Genomic DNA, 17191 nt, shown 5'->3' on the forward strand with positions numbered 1-17191 from the left:
GGAGTGGTCAGTCACGTGCCATGCTACCCCTGTAAATCCCCACATTTGTCGTGGATAATTCTAGCGGCGTGGCTAAAACCTCTGAACATCGGCGATTTTTCTACGCAGAAATTATGAGTATTATCACGGATTACATGGTCTTTGATGCTTTCCCTCCACGTTACCACAGATTAATATAATTGTAATGGAACTGCTTCTAAAGGTGCTGTACAAAGCAGTGGGACATGGGTATCGTGGGGGAAGGATGGGTAATTATTTATACATATAATGAGCAAGAGGCAGAGGATAAGGGGACGGAAGAACTTTAAGCCGAAGATTTGGCCAGGGAATCACAGCACAATTGACTGGGTGAAGGGAGTTCCAGACAATGTGGGCAGTAGATGAGAAAGATAATCCTCAAACAAAATGACATATTTCCTGGGGGATTCGACAGGAGGCCCTGGTTGCTGGAGCGGAGTGCGTGGAGTGAGATGAGAGAGGAGAGCTAAGCGGTGGCGAGGGATATCTGAAACGGTTCTGGACATCCTGCCCTTCAACAGCCTGTGCTGACCAGAGGGGCAAAGTGTAGTCAAGCCACCGCAATCACCGACACAGCATGGGGAGGATTTCATTCAGCAGCTGATTGACAAAGGGCTGCAAATTGTCATTAAATTAATGTTTGTTGTTACGAACAGTATTTTTGAGTGTTATGCCATTACACGCGTGGTTTTTTACGGCTATGGCTTCTCACAAGCAACACACACAGCTTCATGTGGAATTGTTTGAATATCCCAGATGCAGCAACTTCATGGAAAAGTCCTCGATATGGGTTTAGGCTTTTGTGAATGAACAACACCAAACTGACATTTGTGGTTTTCTACATTTGCGCAACTTCTCCGGTCCGTTTTCGTCTTATCCGTAAAACAACCGGGAAATAATTTTTTGTATTTTTTTCCCCAAACGTGTCAAGTGAGAGTCTTGTTGAAGGACTCAACGAGGCTCTTTCCCGGATGAGTAAACGACACGGCACTGTGTGCGGTGCGACCTTGTGTGCGGCGCAGGACTCACGCGAGGATGTTATGGACCTGAGCAGTGACCCGTGCCTGAGTCGCTCCAGCTCGGAGGCGTGCTCCACCAAGGAGACTCCCTGCTCCGAGGGCAAGAGCTCCCCGAGCCTGGAGCTCGATGACGATGATGAGGAGGAGGAGGAGGAGGAGGAAGAGCGGGAGGGGAGAAAGGTCCGGAACGACGATGATGACGATGACGATGACACTTCCGGCGGCTCCGACTTCCGGGAGTACGAGCGCTGCGTGTTGCAGGAGTGGCACGACGATGTGGAGGAGGAGCGGGTTCGGGCCGTCAGACTCCTCCGCTGTAACGACGACGACGATGGTGCTGGTGCCAGCGACCAGGTGACGGGAGGAGGAGGTCGTGCCGGTGATGGCCGCACCTCCCCTCTGCCCGGGCGCCCCACGCTGTCGCCCAACGCCAACTCGGCCCATGACTGCGGCGACAGCGGCGGCGGCGGCGGCGGTGCCGGCGTGAGCAGCGGCACGCGCGGCCAGGACGTCGCCACCCCCCTACCCCGGCAACTTTCGCCCAACGCCAACTCCTCAAGCGTCCGGGGCGCTGGCACGGGGGCCAGCGGTGGATCGACGGGAGCGGCCGCAGCCAAAGCGGCCGGCAGTGGCGGGATAAGGGGGGGCGGCACTGCAACCGCCGTTGCCGCCGTTACTTCCAGTTCTGCTGCCGCTGCCACTACCGCCTCTGCAAATGTCACGTCCGACGGCGGCGTCGGCGACGATGATGGGGCTGACGCTACTCTTCCCACCATGGATTGGGACGCGCTGGAGCGACACCTCGCCGGGCTGGCTGCTGAGCAGAGTGGGCGGCAAGGGGCGGCAGCGGCGCGGGCCGGCGGCTCCGGCAGCGCCAGCGGAAGTCCAGCGCCCTCTGTAAGTAACGGCACATCTTCCGGGCCTGTACCTTGTTCATTATTTGTGTTTAATGTAGTTAATGGGGAGGGTCGCAGGCGGCAGGGGGCGGGGTGGTCGGGGGGCGGTTGGACCGCACTGGATCGCTGAATCCAGCCGGATCTTCGAATGCACGTGCCGCTGTTTTCTCCACGAGTTGAGGCGTTTTTTAAGGTAAGTGAACTAACAGCCAATCGGAGAATGGCGTTGGCGCAAAGGGCTCGGAGCCCAAGGCTCCGCTTGGCAATCTCGTGACGGTTGAGCAATCGTGGTGCACCGCTTGCTTGATGCACTATGTGACCCTATCTTTTGTTAATTTGCGCTGTGGTGGCGTTCATGTGGTCACGTAACGCACGGAGGAACATGGCATTCAATGAACGAAAGTCACAATTCCAGCGTGATTTCACCCACACCTTCGATTAGCACGGTGGGCTACGTACGGTGCAAAATAAGTTGAACATATATACCTTTTTCTGTCCTCTCAGAATGATTACGTGACGTCAAATCAACGCGTCCCCTTACGCACACAAGCATGGGATCATCTCCATTGGCGACCCTAAACAAGTCATGGAAACTCCATATTCCTATGGTGGGGGCCAGTCTATCCATAGAACAAACATTGTTCACTTGCCATTGTACCCTTGAGTAGTAAGAATGGCATATTTGGAACTTTCATGTTCTTTCGTAACAAGGTAGAGTATTGGAAAAGAGGACTTTGAACAGAATGGCAAGAGACACAATTATAAATAAAGATTTAAGAATGACAACTAGTATAACATGCAATATACAAAGTAAAAAAAAAGAAATTGTTGGGCAGGACTGTCTCGCTCGGAGATTAGATGGCAGATGGAGAAAATTAATAACAGAACGGAAGCAGAGAGAGGGTCGAAGGAAGGGAGCTGGACAGAAAGTTAGATGGCTGTGAGCAGGTTGAAAGATGTATGTTTAAATTTCGATTTAAAGCTTTCGTGACCGCAGGGATTCATATTCTTGGTTCTTTCGGTAAAGTCACGTAGAAGGGAAATAATAAAGAAAAAAAATTATCACGACGTTTAAAATTTTCTTTCCGTGGTTTTCACACCTGATGATGATTGCTTGTGTTGTAATCGAAACGTCGTGAGAATTGTATTGTTTTATTTTTATTATTTTAATATTTCCCTTCTACGTTACTTTATCGAAAGAACCAAGAATATGAATAAGAATATGTATGTTTAACTTCTTTCGGACGGTACGTAGCCAACCGTGCTAATCAGAGATGCGGGGGGGGGAAGTGTACTGGATAGAGGTGGCAAGTGATTGTGAAGAGTTGGACACATTTGGGGAGGCCTTTTCCCCAATAGTGGGACGTTAACGACTTAGAAAGAAAGAGGAACGATGATGATGATGACGACGACGACGACAATGACCCTTGGCCGGGACTTGAACACGCAATTCTTTCCGATCGTAAGGCTCGCAATCCATTGGCAGCAGCGTTGTGTTTTGTCAACGAATCGTTGGAGTGGACGGTGACCAAATTAAGTTAAAAGTTTTTTTTTCACCCCGGGCCTGAGCACCGCAAGGCCCCCGCGATAAATCTTATCGACTTCGCTGCGCGCTGTAACTAAGAGCCTAATTTGCCGGTGGCATTTTCCCGCGCACGCTAAACGAGCGCTCCGCATTATTACGCTCATTAATGCGCGCCGGCCTGCTCATTAAGACGGCACAAAGGGCTTTAGCTGCCTCTTTAATTATTTCACGTTTGTTTTGGTTTATTTATTTCTTTCGGCAGAGCAGGAGAAGCCAGAAGGGATAGAGAAGTACAAAAAAATATGACCCCCCACCTCCCGTAGTATTGATCGGCAGTCTAATGAAGGGGCGATGAATAGCGTGTGTGCTTAAAGATTAATGTGGGCCAAGTTTAATTAGCAGTTGATGGGTGGAGGGGAAGGCGGGGAAAGGGCAGATTCACGTATTAAGCGATGAGAGCCCGGTAATGGGCCTCAAGCTGTCGACGCTGAACGTAGCAAACCCTACGACCACGACGGGGAGAATTTGGCCCGGTTTAACCGCGAGGCCTGTGTCTACGACTTCATTCATTCACCGTCGTTGTCATCAGCAGCAGCCATGCACTAGCGGTTGCCGGATGGTGGCTTCGCAAAGCCGTCGGCCACCTCTCGCGGTGCCACGATGCGACACTCCGTCTCGCTGCGGCGTGCGACCCCCGATCCCATCGCCCAGTCCGCCGCTCTCGCCAACGGAGAGGCCGGCCGTCTGGCCGGCTTGGTGCCAAAGAACAACGACACGGTGTGGAAGCCAGAGGAGGGGAAACAATGACCGGGAGGACGAGGGTTTCACTGATCTTGGAGGTGTGGGGTTGGTGAATGTACGTGTCCGCGTGTGATGAACTTCTTTCGCACCGTGCGTAGCCGACCGTGCTATTCGGAGGTGCCGGGGCGAAGGAGAACAAACTAAACAAATTACTCGGGGATTGAGCCGCTGCAGCCTATGGAGACCGTGCTCGTAGGAGGCAGTTCAGCTGATTGGTTGCTGATAGGCGAGCCATATTATTGGGCTTTAAGTGCCATTCATTTAAGTGCACGTGTGGGTTTTATCTCGGCACTCCGCTTTCCGTCCCCATTAAAGAAGAGGAGTCATTTAGGATTATGCTGAGATAGCTCTTCATTTTTAAAATGTGGTTATTGGGGGCGGTGTGTCAAAATTTTATGATTGGGTTGTAGCATCCGCGCCGAATGTTCTCTTCTTGCGGGTGGGGGCGGGGGTGATGCCACATGGGTTTCCAAGTTCGCTGTGCACGCACGCAACACCGGCCCTGTAGCCTGACCATGTTTAAAGGGGGGCGAAAAAAACATTCGGGCGGGGTGAGGGGGCGGTGGGAGCAGGACAACAATTGAACAGAATGAGTGACGAAGCGGTCTGCCTTCTTAACACGTAGGAGGCTTTCGCGACCAATATCCATAATAGAGGGTTTTTGTGGGTTAGCTCGCGTAAATATATAAATGTGTCGTTAAAACCCGCCGCCACCAGCCGACACAGCCAACTAGTAAGGGTTGTCACGTAAACAGAACGTGGCCAATTCGTCACTAGCACAGCAACACCGGTGTGTTGGAGAGCCAAGCCACAACGTTTACAATCTGAGTACGACGTTTCGCCAGTAATTACAACCGGCTTCATCAGGCGACAGCCAGATTCGTGGAGAAGTCCACCCGTGTCGTTCCTTACGTAGAGGCGTAGATTTGGTGGCCACGCTTCTGCGCTCTTGCGCAAAGTGTAGGGGGGGGGATTAATGTCGCAACCCAATCGGGGCGGCCTGCAAGATTTGAACCTTGAACCTCCGCAACAAGTGGCAAATGCCCTACCGCCCGGCCGTGTCACCAGGCTAAATGGGGACGTTGCGTGAGATGGCCTTCCTTCAAACGGAACGTTTCTCTCGTATGGTGGTTGCGGTTCACGGCTCCGGGTGAGTCAGGGATGTGATCCAGCACCGCGTGGTGTAAACACACGTGCAGTACATTACTCCATTGCCTCATCTAGTTGCTACTCTAACGCGTAAATTATTGAACGGACAGCGTAACACATCCACATTTACGTTCACTATTTATGAGACTACTTATGCTCACGTGCAAAAAAGACAAAGATCCCCCCAGTATAGCCTTAACAGACTTTTGCGGCAAGTGCTGTTAGCGAGCTCCTCTAAAGGCCGAAATGGCACACGAGGGGTGGGTGGCTAGCACCACGCCCAGCCGCCTTTGTCTCCCTAATGGCGATGTTTTTACACATCACACCAGGTACTCAATTGAGGCTGAGTCGACTTCTGGGAGGCCCAGGACTGGTTCATATAGTCGTCTGAGTTAGCCGTGATCGGGATTCAAACTTGAGTGGTCAGGTTCGTGGCCCAGTCTGCTTACCACTGCGCTACCACAAAGACAAAGATCCCCCATTATAGCCTCAACAGACTGCTAGGGCAAGTGCTGTTAGCAAGCACCTCTAAAGGCCAGCACCGCACACGAGGGGGTGGGTGGCCAGCAACACGCCGGGCCGAATTTCTCTCCCTAATGACAATGTTTTACACATCGCACCAGGTACTCAATTGAGGCTGAGTCGACCTAGGGGAGGCCTAGGACCGGTTCAGATAATCGTCACCAGTGTTGGACGTGATCGGGAATCGAACTCGGGTCGCCGGGTTCGTAGCGCAGTGCGCTAACCACTACACTACCGCTCCCCATATGCTACCACACGCACACACACGGAGACAAAAACAGTTATTCCTCGTTTTAGCCCAATTGACTGTTGGGCCTAGTGATGTTGGTGAGCTCCTCATAAGGTCTACACAGTTTGGCCAGAACTACTCACCTGTTTACCGTTGTCTCCCCAGTGTAGACACCGTTGATCATCGATTATCCGGCTGCTTCCAACATTATCCGGCGGTCCTGGGCTGATCCGGCGAACCCGGCAAAACTGCTCCAAAGGCTGTCACCCAGTCCGGCTATCGGCACCGCATGCGTGACAAAAAAAAGTAGCTACGCTTGACTTCAGTGTTAAATATTATATACAATACATTATACACTACATACAATTTAAACAATGTAAATACTGCACGTATATACATCATCCCATGCATAGTCTTCGAGATTGGAGTGGTAAGTAGGGTACATTAAATACAGTATCTTTTTGTTTATTTATTCATGCCAAGTTCAAATAGTAAACAAATTTTCAACACAAATTAAAACTACATATAACGACACCTAAAACATAATGTCATGCAATAATGGGCAAAAATACGCTTTTTTAAATAATGATGTAGTGATCCGGCGTTTTTGGAAAATCCGGCGCGCCCTCCTCCCCCCTCCCCGCGAAGCCTCCGGATAATTGATGATCTACTGAATTTAGATTGCATCAAGGTACTAATTTAGAACTGAGCTGAGCTAGGAGAGACCACTCGTCACTCGTGTCAGCCACGGCCAGTAATCGATCTTAGGTGTTCGGGTCCTTGGCGCAGTGTGCCCGAATAAAAACACGGTCCTAGAAACAGAACCCCCCGCTTAGCTCGAGACGCAACTCACGACGTGTTTCAGTGTTCGTTCGTATTTCACTGCGTTAACGATGTGAAGCACCTCGCCTTCTGTGCCATCTTCCGGCAGAACACGGAGATTGCACGTTCGACGCACGCAGCTTGGAAATCGGCAAGGAGGGGATGCGTTCCGTGCCGCCGTACGCGCCGAAGCTTTTTTTTAAACGCGGCCGACTCTTAAACGTCGAGAAAAGTAGGGGAACGGGTAAAAACAAAATCGGGAGCCCTCGGCGTTTTCAAATCGCTCCGTGTTTAAACCGCCCGGTCGACCCACAATTATTAGAAGCTCCGCGAGTTTCAATTCCGGTCTGGTGGTCACCACCACGGGGTCAATAAAAGCGAGCGCCGCTTTGTGCGATGCCAATAATGTTCATCCGGTTAATTTGTATTAACCTCGCCATAGAAATGTGGAATTTGCATTTCTGGACTTGGAGGGGGGGGGGCAGCAGCGTCTATGAGTGCCACCCTGCGCTCATTGGCCTTGACGTTTTACATTATTTGTACGTAATTGGAATACAAATGATATTCACGTAATATATTGATCTCTAGTAATAATAATCATCATCAAAGTATAGATGCTGCCACAGTGCAATGGTGAGCGTACTGTACTTGCAACCCAGAGGTCACCACTTTGATTCCATCTCCTGGCGTGGAAGTTGAAGCAACGGTGCAAGTTCTTTTAAACGCCCCTACCCCCATGCTACTGCCTAGTCAGCAGTGCAGCTGGGTTCACCACCATCAATCGGCAGGTCCACGTGTGCGGGGTAAAGCATTGGTGGCTCCCGTCTCTTCCAAGGCCTCCGTTTCCGCACGGAAGAGTAGGCCAAATACCTATGAAGAAGGGGCCGTCTATAGCTACCGTCCAGCGTGAGGCCATTCCGTCGGCAGTGGCACGAGCGAGCGATAATTATGGGTAAGAGGCCCCTGGGCTCACAGAGAGTCGTCGTCCTTCTTGACCAAACCGCTGCAGGGCAGCATCCGCCCCGCACATACGATTGAGATGAGCCGTGCCCCCTCCCCGCCCCCCCTCGCCCCCACCCTCCGCGCTAGTCGTGGCGAGCGTTGCCAAGGCGGAGACAAGGTGAAGTCTTCGGAGACTTTTTTTTTAATGATCGCCGCCGCCGCTGCCGCTACCTTCCGCGGGGGGTGATCAACCTGGTGATGATACATCGAACGCGCCAGCCTGGACTCCGACGGAGTCTGAAAGGGCACGGGGAAAAGGGCAAAATGACTGAAAGCAGTGACCGCCCACCCTGTCCGCACCCCATCTCCCCCCACGCCACAACCACACCCGGCCTGCTTCCCCGGTCTCAGCCGGGGGCCGCCTGGTGATCCGGCGGGCGTGTAGGGGCACCACGGTGGCGAGATGTTAATTACCTCCCCTGCTATGCAGGAGGTCGTGGGTTCCATCCCGACTCTGACGCCTCTATATTTGGAGTTTGCGTGTCTCTCTCCCCGTGGTCGCACGGATTGTTCTCGGGGTCCCTCGGTGTTTCCCATCCACATTTAGGATCAACGTCACGCGTTTTGAGTATTTGGCTGCTGTAAATTTCCACGTGACAAGCCACTTCGTTGAGGTATTATTTGTGATAGCCAGGTCACCTCTGAAAAAAACGCAATATAGCCCAGTGGGCCTTACATTCGCTTAAAATAAAAAAACATTGTTTTAGTTTAACAAGCCTGCCGATGAGTCCCAGAAGGTTTGAAACAAGTCTTAGAGTATGCTTGCCTAAACAAATCTGCTGCCTTAATAACGTTGGTCTTGCAATGTTTTTATTTTTGGCCATACTTCGCCACGCTGGTCAGTGTGGGTCGGTAAAATGGGGCGCTCGGCAATGCGAGCCCCGTCCGGGGATCAAGCCTAGGCCGTTGGCATCAAAGCGCAGTGCCGCTAAGTAGCGTGCCCGCTGCTCCTCGTCCCATATAAAAGGAATGTATTTTTGATGCGAAAATATATTTGAAACGTGAGTTTTCTTTTCCTGCCGTAGTGGCGCATGCCTTTAATCTAGCACTTTGGAGGCAGGGTCGTGTCTTGTGTGTGTATGTTGAACCTCTATTATGGATGTTGAACTTCTTTCGCACCGTACATAGCCAAGCATCTTTATCCGGTTGGTGGATTTAGGATATTTCATTGCTCGCTGTGATACTGGTAAAATCATGGGACTACCAGTTGGACAGGAGGTATAGCAGAAGAGAAAGTGGGTTCCTGATGACAAATCTGCGTGGACATTCGAGCCGTAGGTTTTTCTCAGGATATTCCTGTTTCCTCCCCGTAGCCTTAAAAAAATACGCGTATTTAAAAGCATTTCCACCTGAAGAGGTCAACTTAAATAACATTTAAAACCGACAACAATCGGATCTTTTGGACCACTAGTCCACCTGATGAGGTTTGCCTTAACTTCAGCGGTCCTCGGTTTCCTCGTGTGGCCAACGACGGTGATTGATGCGATAACCACTTGACATTCGTGGCCCATCAAAGTAATTCACTCTCGTCAGCCGTATGAATGTATCGGATGGCACGGAAGTTTTTTCTGCCGCGACCTCAAGTGGCGCCAGTTTCTCGCTCTCGCCCGCGGACCGCAAAGGTTTCCCGGCGGCGTTCGCTTGAGCAGAAGAAAACCCCGGTGTGGCTTCGACCTTCTGAGCCTCATCACCAGAGCTCGCGCGTGGCCTCTTGAACAGATGCCGCTGGACTGCCCCGTCGTCGCTGCGACGCTGGTTTTTCTTTTCCGCCAACCCCCCCCCCCAACCCACCCACGCACAGCAACACCCGTAAACGGAACGTTTTACTCCGGACGTCTCTCAGTTTCGGAACTCTCCTGCGTGAGGGGGGGCGGAGGGGGGGGGTACTTAAGACCCTCCTGGGCGAGCAAAGAGAAAATACCCCGCTGGGGGGTGGGGGGGGGAGCAATGCTTTGCAACTCACGAATCTAAAATCATTGAGAGCTCATCATTAACCCATGCCTCTCCGGTGCCACTCTGCAACGCAACACGCCCTCCCCCGCCTCCTCCCCCCCCCCCCCTTCGATGAAGCGCGTTATTTTTTCCGCAAACATTTCAATTGATTGATCAAATGCGACGGGGCCCCCCTTGCCACGGCCGCGCAGAAGCCCCGCAACGCTCGCCCGCCCGCTCGCCCACACGCGCCCGCTCGCCCCTCTCCCGCCGAACGGGGAGCGCCGTTATCCGACGAGATGAGCGCGCCCGGTGCGCTCAGACAGCGCTAACTGTGCCAATCGGTTCTCATTAATTGCGCCCCTAACGAACGGGCTCTTTGCGGGTGCGCCTGTGATCCTTCGGGTAAGCGCCCCGCTTCGGGTTTGTTGTCCTTCAGTACATACAGTGAGGGGGAAAAAAAGTATTTGATCCCCTGCTGATTTTGTACGTTTGCCCACTGACAAAGAAATGATCAGTCTATAATTTTAATGGTAGGTTTATTTGAACAGTGAGAGACAGAATAACAACAAAAATTCCGGAAAAACGCATGTCAAAAATTTTATAAATTGATTTGCATTTTAATGAGGGAAATAAGTATTTTACCCCCTCTCAATCAGAGATATTTCTGGCTCCCAGGTGTCTTTTATACAGGTAACCAGCTGAGATTAGGAGGAAAACATGACTTAGTACTTGATGGCAAAACCCTTGTTGACAATCACAGAAGTCAGACGTTTCTTGTAGTTGGCCACCAGGTTTGCACACATCTCAGGAGGGATTTTGACCCACTCCTCTTTGCAGATCTTCACCAAGTCATTAAGGTTTCGAGGCTGACGTTTGGCAACTCGAACCTTCAGCTCCCTCCACAGATTTTCTATGGGATTAAGGTCTGGAGACTGGCTAGGCCACTCCAGGACCTTCATGTGCTTCTTCTTGAGCCACTCCTTTGTTGCCTTGGCCGTGTGTTTTGGGTCATTGTCATGCTGGAATACCCATCCACGACCCATTTTCAATGCCCTGGCTGAGGGAAGGAGGTTCTCACCCAAGATTTGACGGTACATGGCCCCGTCCATCGTCCCTTTGCGGTGAAGTTGTCCTGTCCCCTTAACAGAAAAACACCCCCAAACATAATGTTTCCACCTCCATGTTTGACGGTGGGGATGGTGTTCTTGGGGTCATAGGCAGCATTCCTCCTCCTCCAAACACGGCGAGTTGAGTTGATGCCAAAGAGCTCCATTTTGGTCTCATCTGACCACAACACTTTCACCCAGTTGTCCTCTGAATCATTCAGATGTTCATTGGCAAACTTCAGACGGGCATGTATGTGCTTTCTTGAGCAGGGGGACCTTGCAGGCGCTGCAGGGTTTCAGTCCTTCACGGCGTAGTGTGTTACCAATTGTTTTCTTGGTGACAATGGTCCCTGCTACCTTGAGATCATTAACAAGATCCTCCCGTGTAGTTCTGGGCTGATTCCTCACCGTTCTCATGATCATTGCAACTCCACGAGGTGAGATCTTGCATGGAGCCCCAGGCCGAGGGAGATTGACAGTTCTTTTGTGTTTCTTCCATTTGCGAATAATCGCTCCAACTGTTGTCACCTTCTCACCAAGCTGCTTGGCAATGGTCTTGTAGCCCATTCCAGCCTTGTGTAGGTCTACAATCTTGTCCCTGACATCCTCCTTGGAGAGCTCTTTGGTCTTGGCCATGGTGGAGAGTTTGGAAACTGATTGATTGCTTCTGTAGACAGGTGTCTTTTATACAGGTAACAAGCTGAGATTAGGAGCACTCCCTTTAAGAGTGTGCTCCTAATCTCAGCTGGTTGCCTGTATAAAAGACACCTGGGAGCCAGAAATATTTCTGATTGAGAGGGGGTAAAATACTTATTTCCCTCATTAAAATGCAAATCAATTTATAACATTTTTGACATGCGTTTTTTCTGGAATTTTTGTTGTTATTCTGTCTCTCACTGTTCAAATAAGCCTACCATTAAAATTAACGACTGCTCATTTCTTTGTCAGTGAGCAAACGTACAAAATCAGCAGGGGATCAAATACTTTTTTCCCTCACTGTACAGTGCTTGTTGAAATTGGTGAACATTATGAAGACAAGATTTGGGCAAATTGGCCCCCCGATTTAATTTAACCTTTTTTGAGCGTGAGCAAACTGATTATATAAATATAATTAATGGGCCGTAATTTTATCCAATCATGCACAAGAGAGGCCGATTCAATAGAGACCTTCTGAGGTGGTTCTGTGGTGTAATTTTCTGTGCGCTCGTTCCTTGAAACGAAATAGCCACGTGGTAATATACTGATTTTAATGTTTCTCTTTAGGCTGGTTGATACAACTTGAAAGCACATCAGAGTATACACAACAACAACCGGCATTCGCCACTAAGTGGCGGTGACGTCACCACGGAGCTTGTGCCAGGCCATGTGCACGTTAAAGCCACGTGAAGTGTCGAACGCCCGCTGGCAGGCGGTCACGGGGCAGACCCAGCAGGTACCATGGGTCGACTGACTCAGACGACTGGCCGATGCACCACCTGTGCCCCCCACTGTGCCATCTTGTTGTCTTTTAGTTGCCCGGCGCTCCGCTCGTTGTTGTGAGCGTCGCTCCTCTGCCCTCCGTTGTTGCTGGTGGGCGACTGCCTCCAACTGCCCAGTAGCGTCCTTCACGAGCCTCCTCCACAGAGGCCGATCTTGACACCTCTGGTACCGGTCATTGGCAAGTCCACTCAGCTCCACATCTTCTTGTACCACATCACTCCATCTCTTATCGAGCCCGTGCCGTGTCCTTTAGCCCCCTCTATCTGGCTGAACAAAAGCTGTTACGGCATGCGCTGGCTGGGCATGCGGGCTACATGACCCAGAGGACGTACGCACATGCAGACATCCCTCCCCGAGAGAGAGGAAAAAAAACGTATCCGTGATGCGATTTCTAAATGGGGCCCGTGTTACGAGTCCCGGGGCTGTTGCAGATTGTAGTTTAGACAAGTCGAGCCGGAACCGATACGTTGCGATACATATATATAAATGATTTCCACATAAGCCGCATATCACGGAGCTTTCGGTTGACTCCTCGGTCACCGGATTTGTCGGGGGCAGCAGTTGCGGAGGAGCTCTTGTGGACACGCGTACGGGACCCACGCGCGCAGGTTCACAGCTTATTGTGCAGTTTGACGAAGAGGAATTGGCCGTACGATCAGCACTTTGTAAGGAATACCGATCAATGGCTCAACACCGAAGAGCCTGTATTATTTATCGGCGACGTGCCCCAGGCCGGATGGATCCACCGAGATGCGTACATTTACTCCCGGCGACGTTTAACCCCGCCGCAGGCGTGGGGATGCAGCCTCTAGAACTGGCCCCATGAGGAGCACATTGGGTCGGTGTGGACAACTTATTACCGTAATTATCTCTGCCGAGATCATCACCGTGGGACACAGGACATCATGGCCCCAGCTATTACATTGCGGGAGACACGTTTGCCCCCTGGCGAGAAAAAGGCCGAGACCTTGATTTAACTTCGCTCAGGACAGTTTGCTGAATTGTACATTGCAGCGTTATTCCTCGAGCTCTGTGCTGGTGCATGGGTTGAATTTAATGCTTTATCCAGAGAGGGAGAGTGTGTCTGTCTCTACTGAGACACACAGAGGGGGAGAGTGTCTCTGTGTCTACTGAGACACCCAGAGGGGGAGAGTCTGTCTGTCTCTACTGAGACACCCAGAGAGGGAGAGTGTCTCTGTGTCTACTGAGACACCCAGAGAGGGAGAGTGTGTATGTCTCTACTGAGACACCCAGAGAGGGAGAGTGTCTCTGTCTCTACTGAGACACCCAGAGGGGGAGAGTCTGTCTGTCTCTACTGAGACACCCAAAGAGGGAGAGTGTTTCTGTCTATACTGAGACACCCAGAGAGGGAGAGTCTGTGTCTACTGAGACACCCAGAGAGGGAGAGTGTGTCTGTCTCTACTGAGACACCCAGAGGGGAGAGTGTCTCTGTCTCTACTGAGACACCCAGAGAGGGAGAGTCTGTCTGTCTCTACTGAGACACCCAGAGGGGAGAGTGTCTCTTTCTCTACTGAGACACCAAGAGAGGGGAAGTCTGTCTGTCTCTACTGAGACACCCAGAGAGGGAGAGTCTGTCTGTCTCTACTGAGACACCCAGAGGGGAGAGTGTCTCTGTCTCTACTGAGACACCCAGAGAGGGAGAGTGTCTCTGTGTCTACTGAGACACCCAGAGGGGGAGAGTCTGTCTGTCTCTACTGAGACACCCAGAGAGGGAGAGTGTCTCTGTCTCTACTGAGACACCCAGAGAGGGAGAGTCTGTCTGTCTCTACTGAGACACCCAGAGGGGAGAGTGTCTCTTTCTCTACTGAGACACCCAGAGAGGGAGAGTGTTTCTGTCTATACTGAGACACCCAGAGAGGGAGAGTCTGTGTCTACTGAGACACCCAGAGAGGGAGAGTGTGTCTGTCTCTACTGAGACACCCAGAGGGGAGAGTGTCTCTGTCTCTACTGAGACACCCAGAGAGGGAGAGTCTGTCTGTCTCTACTGAGACACCCAGAGGGGAGAGTGTCTCTTTCTCTACTGAGACACCAAGAGAGGGAAAGTCTGTCTGTCTCTACTGAGACACCCAGAGAGGGAGAGTCTGTCTGTCTCTACTGAGACACCCAGAGGGGAGAGTGTCTCTGTCTCTACTGAGACACCCAGAGAGGGAGAGTGTCTCTGTGTCTACTGAGACACCCAGAGGGGGAGAGTCTGTCTGTCTCTACTGAGACACCCAGAGAGGGAGAGTGTCTCTGTCTCTATTGAGACACCCAGAGAGGGAGAGTCTGTCTGTCTCTACTGAGACACCCAGACGGGAGAGTGTCTCTTTCTCTACTGAGACACCAAGAGAGGGAAAGTCTGTCTGTCTCTACTGAGACACCCAGAGAGGGAAAGTCTGTCTGTCTCTACTGAGACACCCAGAGAGGGAGAGTGTTTCTGTCTCTACTGAGACACCCAGAGAGGGAGAGTGTGTCTGTCTCTACTGAGACACCCAGAGAGGGAAAGTCTGTCTGTCTCTACTGAGACACACAGAGAGGGAAAGTCTGTCTGTCTCTACTGAGACACCCAGAGAGGGAGAGTCTGTATGTCTCTACTGAGACACCCAGAGGGGAGAGTGTGTCTGTGTCTATTGAGACACACAGAGGGGGAGAGTCTGTCTCTACTGAGACACACAGAGGGGGAGAGTCTGTCTGTCTCTACTGAGACACTCAGAGGGGAGAGTGTGTATGTCTCTACTGAGACACCCAGAGGGGAGAGTGTTTTTCCCACTGAACATCACAGGGCCGTAGCCATGGAGTCAACATTGGGGGGGACCAAATCTTCCAGGGTGTCTGGGGGCCCAACCCAGAAAAATATCTAAATTCGAAAACTAATTTCCTGCCTAAAATATTAAAAAATTCACTAACACATGGGATGGACTTTTCATTTATTTTTTACAATAATGTCTAACAGTGTATTCTATTACATTGCTCTGTTTTTACTTTTTTACCATTTCTTGTTTCATTGTATGTAATGGCAGAGATTAGGGATTAATACAGTACAACCATAACCACAATCATATAAACAGAAATCTATGCATTGATTAAAATGAAGACAAGTCCAGATATTGTGGCCAAGGTTGAGCAAATTGTTGTTTTTATTTACATAGCATAGCAATAATTTTAATATCAATATATTGGGGGGGACATTTTGAGCATATTTGAATATGGGGGGGGATGTGTCCCCCCCCCCAAATATATTATAATTACGGCCTTGGAACATCAGACAAGGTTCGTGTCTCTCAGTATGGCCAGTGTTAGCAGGGTATTTGTCTCGACATTTAAATTGCACGCCAAGAGAGCGGCAGTGACGGTCAACGCGACACACAGCCGCCCCAATGCGACTGTGACTCCCCCGCATGCGGACATTGGTACTTGAAAGGGTCCCGAGTTTCCTGATCCTAATGCCTTCACCTGGGTGCGATGGCGATGGTGCAATGGCGGACACAAAGCCCTGCCGGGTCCTTTGGTCAAAGTTGGCCGGGCGCTGCGTGTGAACGATGCTGAGTCACACACAAACGACCTCCGATCACGCTCATTGACCTTCAGTAGGTGCTCGCTAACAGCCCTTGCCCCCTGTTGTAGCCTGTGAAGCCAAACAGGTGGGTGGCAGGGTGGTGATTCTTTTGCCATGTCACCAATAATAGACTCGCGTCACTAGGGGGCAACACTTAGCCCCGCCACGTTTCCTCTTTTCATCTCCCCACCCCTCTGTTCATTTCAAGTCAACATCCCCGCTTACCGGCGATCTCTCCGCAGCAGCACATCCCGTCAACACTGTAGCGGCGAATAAACAATCCGATAAACCAAACGGGCAACGGCACAGACGCACACACACACACAGTACGTGCGCTATAAACGCAAGCCCCGTCTCCCCCAAAACACGACGCTCGCACGTGGCCGCCGCTTAGCACCGTGCCGATCCCTGTCATTTGAAAAAGCCACCGTGACGGCCGAGAACGTTGCTGCTGACCTTGGGGTGAAGCGATGCGGGAGGCGGAGTGGTGCGGTGCGGGCTGGGTGGCTCCGCCGTAGCTCCTCATGGCTCCGCGTTGCTCCACGGGGCTCCACGAGTCTCCGTGTGGCTCCGCGTGGCTCCGGAAGCCCCACGGGGCTGACGGGCGAGCGAGCGCCCTGTGCTGTCCAAGCGCCGTCACCAGCCCCGGCGCCTGCAACGGAAACGTAAAGAAGCGTCCAGCAGAAAACTTGTGCTGTGCGTGCCGTGTTCGTTCTTGTGAGTGTGTGTCTGTGTCTTTGAGCGACTGTGTGTGTGTTAGCGAGTGCATATGTGTCTTCCGTGTGTGTGTTGGGTGCTCGCTAACAGCACTTACCCCAACAGTCTGTTAAGGCTGTGTGGGGGATCTTTGTCTTTTGGCATGACTGTATTTGTGAGTTTGTGCGTGTCTATGTTTGGTGTGTTTGTATATGTGAGTGTGTGTGTCTGTGTGTGCTTTGTGGGGAGCGGTGGTGTAGCGGTTAGCGCTACGAACCCGGCGACCCGAGTTCCATTCCCGCTTACGGCCAACACCGGTGAAGATTATCTGCAGCGGTCCTGGGCCTCCCCTAGGTCGACTCATCTTCAATTCGGTACCTGGTTACGGTGTGTAAAACATCGCCACGAAGAAGACAAAGACGGTCGGGCGTGGTGC

General features: G+C 51.5%; 1 protein-coding gene across 5 annotated transcripts in view; it reads left to right on the top strand.

Moving 5' to 3' along the window:
- The window catches only part of LOC116952597 (schwannomin-interacting protein 1-like), a 186860-nt gene that overhangs the window by 156416 nt on the left and 13253 nt on the right, over nt 1-17191 (top strand). For all 5 annotated transcript variants that reach the window (XM_032972104.2, XM_032972106.2, XM_032972107.2 and 2 more), the window contains one exon: nt 1041-1934. In XM_032972104.2, the coding sequence (XP_032827995.2) occupies nt 1041-1934 (894 nt within the window). The remainder of the gene's footprint in view (nt 1-1040; nt 1935-17191) is intronic.

The sequence above is a fragment of the Petromyzon marinus genome, chromosome 47, assembly GCF_048934315.1.
Source record: "Petromyzon marinus isolate PM22_M1 ecotype Great Lakes invasive population chromosome 47, UKy_Petmar_22M1.pri1.0, whole genome shotgun sequence".
NCBI classification, from domain to species: domain Eukaryota; kingdom Metazoa; phylum Chordata; class Hyperoartia; order Petromyzontiformes; family Petromyzontidae; genus Petromyzon; species Petromyzon marinus.